The following is a 7,255-nucleotide window of genomic DNA, read 5'->3' on the forward strand; positions in this document are numbered from 1 at the left end:
AATGACCTAGAGGAGCTCCTGCATGGACAGAGAAGTCTCCTCTCCGGAGATATTTCTGAGACAATAGCATTTCTGCTTTTTCTCCTTGCCTGTGTTTCTTAAAAATTAATACACTATGACTCCTCCCCATGTTCAAATAAAATTTAAGGGTGTCAAGGTAAGATGTTGCTGTTGTTTAGTTGTTGTGTCTGACTCTTTGCAACCCTATGGACTATGGCCCACCAGGCTCTCCTGTCCATGGAATTTTCCAGGCAAGAATACTGGAGTGGGTTGCCATTTTCTTCTCCAGGGGATCTTTTCAACTCAGGGATTGAACCCAGTGTCTCCTGCATTGGCAGGTGGGTTCTTTACCACTAAGCCACCAGGGAAGCCCCAATGGTAAGATAAAACAAACTAAAATGTATTTCTCCTTGTATTTATTGCAAATAGAATTGTCTCTGTTTCAAATTCTGTCTGCATAATTAAAACTTTTCTAGGTACAATTTTTAAGAATGGTTTAAATTTTGAAAATAGAATGATTTGGGCCACTGGAAAAGAATTAATTGGCTTCTTCTGATTGGAACTGATTCCACTTTGCAAATACTATTACATTTCTCAATTTTATCTGGAGCCTAAAAGGCTGCTTGGCTGATGTTGAACTAATTTTGATAAACACAAATTTTGGAAAGCTAGGATACCATGAATCTCCTCTAGTGAACTCCAGTTCTTAGTTCCAAATTATTCCTAAAATTGTTAAACAAGGTTATGCATCCCATTTCTTTCATAGCACCCAAATGCCTAATCTCATGCTTTGCATTCAGTACCTGCTAAATAAATCCTTCTTGAGTTAATTAGTATAAACTTTACATGCATTTATGCAGATACATTAAAATGAACTTGGAAACACAGCAACAAGTTAAATCTCTTCTTAGCTAATAAAAATGTTATAGTTATTAATAACTATCAATTTTGTCTGTCATCTACTTATTTGGAAAAGTCTTATTGTAATTTTAAGAAAAATTCAGTTTGTTAATGTAATTCATTTTACAAAATAATGAAGTCAGTAAAAAATTTCATTAAGCTTTTAGTGAAGTACTGGACAACGGTATGTAATTGTGTTTGTCTTATCATAGAGGAGATTAGAATTAGTAGCAGAGAGAAATTAGTCCTGTTTCAGGACCAAATATCCTTTCAAGCATTTGAAAACCTATTAAATTAAATCACTGCCTACAGTTTATATGTTATGTTTTAAAGAATATTGCTATAAATATAAACTATTATTCTACATATACATTACCATTTCTTAGGAAGGATCTCCGTGACTGTCCTCCATTGAGTGGAGGTAAAGTCTTCTTCTCCTGGCTTACAAATGTATCCCATTTCACCTTGTCACATCCCCCTAATTCCTTTACTTTCTGTAAACAACTTTCCAAGTACTCTACTGGGTCTTCAGGCTTCGAACACATCAGTCCATTCAAAAGGCTCTGAAATATAACAACAAAATACGTCCACATAAAGTATGTTTTTAAACCACCTTTGTCAAAATAGTGTATATCCCATCTTTAAATTCTGGGTTGTTTGGATTCTTTGCATTTTTTAAATAAACAATTTGAGTTGAAATTATGCTCTTACTAAGTAATTAAAACAACCCCTTAAATTCTTGACCAGTTAGTTTTCAGCTCAGCATTCTCTGTCCTTTAAACAATTAAGGCAAAAAACAAAACAAAAACAATGAGGGCAACTGCATTGTTTAAAATGGATGAACTCTATCAATATGAGATTAAGTACAGTGTGTAAAAATGCCCCAGTCATGACTGATTTCATTCCTACCCATCCTTAAAGCCTCCAAGCCTCAGTTGCAGAGGGTGATTTATGGAATGAAACACCTGGAACATAGTAAATAATAAACGTTGATGGTTTTAATCACCATCATAATCATCATCAGAAAGTCCCCACTGAGCCCTTGGGTTGGCTTGCAGACCCCTTCTTTGGTGTTCATTGTACCCAGAAAAAACTCTTACCTGTCATTCATACTAAAACCATCAGTTTATGTTTTGGTCTTCTCTTCTAACCTATAAAATCTTCAACAATACAGTGTGGGTCTTATTTATTTCTCACTATCCAGCCTCTGACACTTTTCCTTGCACATGGCAGGTACATCCTGGACTGTTCTCTGATCAGAAAAAAAATACACTCAAAATATAAAGACTGACTCCAAAAAATCTATTTGATATAAAATAAATCACTACAATGTGTATATTTCAATATGTAATTGAAATTATAGAAGAAAGCCTGGTGTCTGATATGTCACAAGTATTAATTTATATAAATGCTACAAATTTGGAAATGCTCATTCCTGGGAACTGAACTGATGTGAAAGTTTTCTTTTGGAGTATTTTATGGAAAGCATTGAGGATTATTATCACTGTTATTAATAAACAAAACATACACTCTTTGAAAGGCTAATAGCTTTTCTAAATACAGCACTTTATTTTCAAATTATTCTTGTGCGAGTTGCTCAAAATGGTAGGCAGTCTCTACCAGGTTCATTAATCCTCTGAAACCCTAAGTAATATGGGTTAGAATGTTCAATCTGAGGGGTTCAACTGCAGAGGGAGTGGAAAAAATGAACTTGGGCACACACACGCACACACACACACACACACACACATTGCGTTTAACTCCACACATTCCTCCTACATTAACGTAGCTAACTCCGTGACAGGGCTTACTCTACATCTTACTGTCTATCTGTGTGCTTTAGCTTACTTAATGTACTTTCAGTCCTATGTGGCATTGTTATCCTCATTCATAGACTAGGAAATCAGGGTTCAGAGATGTTAGTGAATTGACCTAGGTTACTCAGCTAGAAACTCGTAGGCCTAGGATTCCAACTCAATGGTTTTGATTTCCTATATTCCTCTCTCTACATCTTGTAAAAACATATATGGGATAAAAAGAAAGTGCCAGAAAATCTGTGCCCCATAGGTAATCCAACTGCAACTTGAGTCATTCAAGATTGAAAGTGAAAGTGAAAGTCACTCAGTCATGTCCGACTCTTTGCGACCCCATTGACTATACAGTCCATAGAATTCTCCAGGCCAGAATACTGGAGTGGGTAGCCTATCCCTTCTGCAGCAGATCTTCACAACCCAGGGATTAAACCCAGGTCTCCTGCATTGCTGGCGGATTCTTTACCAACTGAGATTAGATCTTTAATTTTTTTATCCCTCAGTTCAGTCGCTCAATCGTGTCCAACTCTTTGCAACCCCATGGACTGCAACACGCCAGGCCCCACTGTCCATCACCAACTCTTGGCCATTGAGTCAGTGATGCCATCCAACCATCTTATCCTCTGTCATCCCCTTCTGCTCCTGCCCTCAATCTTTCCCAGCATCAGGATCTTTCCCAATGAGTCAGTTCTTTGCATCAGGTGGCCAAGTTGGAGTTTCAGCTTCAGCATCAGCCCTTCCAATGAATATTCAGGACTGATTTCCTTTAGGATTGACTGGTTTGATCTCCTTGTAGTCCAAGGGACTCTCAAGAGTCTCCTTCAATACCATAGTTCAAAAGCATCAATTATTTGGCACTCAGCTTTCTTTATAGTCTAACTGTCACATCCATACATGACTACTGGAAAAACCATAGCTTTGACTAGATGGAACTTTATCAGCAAAGTAATGTCTCTGCTTTTTAATATGCTGTCTAGGTTGGTCATAGCTTTTCTTCCAAGGAGCAAGCGTCTTTTAATTTCATGGCTGCAGTCACTATCTGCAGTGATTCTGGAGCCCCAAAAGATAAAATCTGTCACTGTTTCCATTGTTTCCTCACCTATCAGCCACAAAGTGATGGGACTGAATGCCATGATCCTAGTTTTCTGAATGTTGAGTTTTAAGCCAACATTGAGTTTTTATCCCTTTTATTGCCCTAAAATGAGTGAACATACTCAATGAAGAATTTTTTGCTGGAAAATATGTTTCCACCCTTTCTAACCGAATCTGACTCCAAAAGAGGTACAGATATCAGAAGCGAGAATGAGATCCACTCCTTCATAGATAATTTAAATCTTTTCTTCTAATATAATAGTCACCATCAGGGATCCAAAACAACGAGCAGATATTGTTTTACTCAGTCTATTTGAGTTAACCCTCTGAGAACTTGAGTAATCTATTTTGACTTTCCCCAGTATTCAAATGGATTGCCAAATCTCTGCTCTAAGGGACAACGACACAAGATCAATATACATACCATAAAGTTAACTAGAGTTAAGATTTCATGACAGAATTAGGGAAAAGTGATTTTTGCCTTAAACATTTAATCTAGAAATGGAAACACACCCCAAACTTGAACCTATCCTTTTAGTTCATGTGACGTCTCATGTCAAAAAGAAATCTGAAATGTCAGTAAGATACAGATTGTTGCTTGACAATATTTAGATTCAATAATCATTCTCTTGGTATACAATGGTGTCTAGTATCTGCAACTGTGTCCAATGTTTTGGGTTTGATAGATATTTAATTGAAACTTTATATACCTAGAAACTTTATATAGGTACCCACATTGCATTTTTGAGGGATAAAATCCAGTTTGGAAACTTAAAGCATTTGGTTTTGCTATCTACATTCATCACATGGAGAACTGCCAAGTTTTACTTTTCTCTTGTGCTATGAGCAGCACAGATTCTTCTTACAGGAAGGAGCCTTTGGAGGTCACCAGCAGTCTCCTTCCATCTTCGTGTTGCTTGGAATTGCATTTAAGCACTCTATAATTCTGTATTTCACCTAAGCAAGTTGACTTCCTTTTCTGGGTGTGTACTATTTTGTAACCTCCCATTCATATGCAGAAAAGCCAAGGAAAAGCATAGCACCTGAACAAAAGCACCTGCCATTGCTTATTTGCATAAACAGTGTAGATTTTCATGTACAAACGATCAAAATTCTCTGCAGTTACCAAGGAGAAAAACAGTACCCACATTTATAAAGAAAATAGGAGTACTATTTAAGTGGCACTTTGCAATCAGGTCACCCTCCTGCAGATGCTTCTAATTACTCTTTTAGGAATGACACTGATGTCAGTAGTAGTATTTATGGACAAAACCCTTCAGCTCTTCATCTCCATGTTTACTTTTTGAAGATAGAAACAAAGAAAATTCTTAAGAATCCTACAAACCCTCAAGACCTGTCCTTATGCAACATCTCCTGATTATTTTCAAATATTAGTGACACATTTGCTAGACTTGAGTTTCACGCACCAGGCTTGCGCTTAGTGGGTGATTTACCTGGATATCTTGTTTTCAGATAGACCTGAAATCGGTGGCTTAAGAGGTGAGTTAAAAAGGAAGATCTGTAATTATGGAGGTCCATTTAAAGACAGTTTGGGAAAACAGAGGCAAAATTATTTTTCCAAGTAGTGTTATAAAATTCCTTTTAGCAGAACAACCCCCCTCAAATAGGAGAAAGAGCAATGCACGACTTCTAGTTTACTAATCAGTCTTTAGTTTATCATCTTTCAGAAATGGGGAACCTGGTTTCAGGACTTGCTCTGTGAAGCCTGGCTTGCTTCCATTTTTTTCCCTTAACCTAAGTAAAAACACAGGATTAAGGAATGTTTTAAAATTCAAATACAGAGAGAAGGAAAGGAAGCAAAACAACTCGGGAGGTTGGCTGTCATTTAGAACTAACCAAGGTTCTAGTTCATCCTCCAGCTTCCTCTCCCGCATTCTCAAAGTGTCCCCCATCCCCCGGGGGCCCTGGTGCAGATGCTGTGATGCGGTGGGAAGAAGACAGAGCAACAGGAGTCACGCCCGCCTCGCCACTCCCTCTAGGACTGGCTTTCTCTAGGTGGGTTGGTTAAGGCGGGCGAAAGCTATGGGCTGGGGAGGTGAGGAAGGAGAACCATCTATCTCTTCCAAGACGACGGGGAAACGTGCTCTGCAGTTCATTCACCGAAAGCGCAGAGCAGCGCTGGGTGACTGCCACCCGGGAGGTAGCGCTGCCTTTGATGGGTTTGGATTTGTTTTTTTGCATCTTCATCCCTCTCCTCCAAGCTATCCCTTGTCCGGGCCCCTTTCATCCTCACTTCCGAGTCAACGCTGGGGTCCCGACCCTCGGCGCGCGGAGGGACTGGGACTCTGGACCCCTCGGTTCAGAGTCCTTGCTCGCTGCTAGGCGCCAGGGTACCCACCTGACCTGATCCTCGCCCCCGGAGTGCGCGGCCGGCCGCTGCCAGCAGCCCACCCTGGGAGTCCACATCGGAGGGATGCGCTGGGGGCAGCCTGCTTTCAGAACCAGTTTGAAGACTGAAACTTGATATTCGAGATGGGGGCTTCTGAGCCCAGCCACCCGACAAGAGCCGAGCCATCCAAGGACCCAGCAATCCGCCAGAAAGGCAGCTACCCCCGGGCAAGCGGGCGAGCAAGCTTCTGCAAGCGCCCTCACTTGCGTGCCCCTCGTCTTCAAGGTGGGACGGGGCGCGGCTTCCTCACCGAGAACCTCGGGGATCCCCTGCCCCGATCTCCCCGTCCGTCTCTGCCAGACCTAGCCCCCTACCTCGAAAAGCTGAGGGATTTCTCTCCGGGCCAGATACTCCTTGGCTTCGTTGGTGTTCATGGCTGCTTCGCGCGTGCCTTGGGGCGCAGACGGGAGGCTCCGGGGCTGCGGCGACCTGGGCCGGGGCCGGCGGTGTCAGTGCCGAGCACCGTGCAGCCCTCGCTTCCACGCGCAAACACTCACACGCTCGGCTCTGCCAGCTCAGGCCGGGCTCCCCTCCGCCTCTCCGCGGCGACTGTGGTCTCAGCGCTCCCGCCGCCCGCGCCTCTGTGCTGGTCCCCGCGCCCGAGCTGCGGGCTCGGCGCCGCGGCTTCCCAGGTTCCGGGCTGCGCGGCCGCCAGGAGAGAGGCGGAGAGAGCGGAGGAGGGAGGACCGCGCGGCGGACGCCAGGCAGCAGCCCGCCCGCCTCTCCGGCTCCACACGCGGTGCTTTGCACCTCCTGAGCCCGGTCTGCGGCGGCGGCAGCGGCCAGTTACGCTGCGCGGGCGGTGCGGGGTGCGAGGGTGGGTACGGGTGCGCGCGGGGGGCTCGCAGTCACACCCCTCCGTGTCACACTGCCACCCCGGCACCGTGCTTCCCTGCGTGCCGCCCCCGGGACGCGGCCATCTGGGATCAGGTGGCCAAAGGAGCAGAGTCCGGGTCTGTAGGAACCTGCGACCCTTTCCCTTCTACACACACACACACACACACACACACACACACACACACACACATACACGAGTTACTCC

At 43.4% G+C, this 7,255-nt stretch overlaps 1 protein-coding gene across 1 annotated transcript in view; it reads right to left on the bottom strand.

The window, feature by feature from the left end:
- The window catches only part of AK5 (adenylate kinase 5), a 266,778-nt gene extending 260,191 nt beyond the window's left edge, over positions 1 to 6,587 (bottom strand). The window contains exons 1-2 of the mRNA XM_068965869.1: positions 6,528 to 6,587; positions 1,277 to 1,463 (exon numbers count right to left, since the gene is read on the bottom strand). Of these exons, the coding sequence (XP_068821970.1) occupies positions 1,277 to 1,463; positions 6,528 to 6,587 (247 nt within the window). The remainder of the gene's footprint in view (positions 1 to 1,276; positions 1,464 to 6,527) is intronic.
- Positions 6,588 to 7,255: the final 668 nt, after the last annotated feature.

This window comes from Capricornis sumatraensis, chromosome 2 (assembly GCF_032405125.1).
Source record: "Capricornis sumatraensis isolate serow.1 chromosome 2, serow.2, whole genome shotgun sequence".
NCBI classification, from domain to species: Eukaryota; Metazoa; Chordata; class Mammalia; order Artiodactyla; family Bovidae; genus Capricornis; species Capricornis sumatraensis.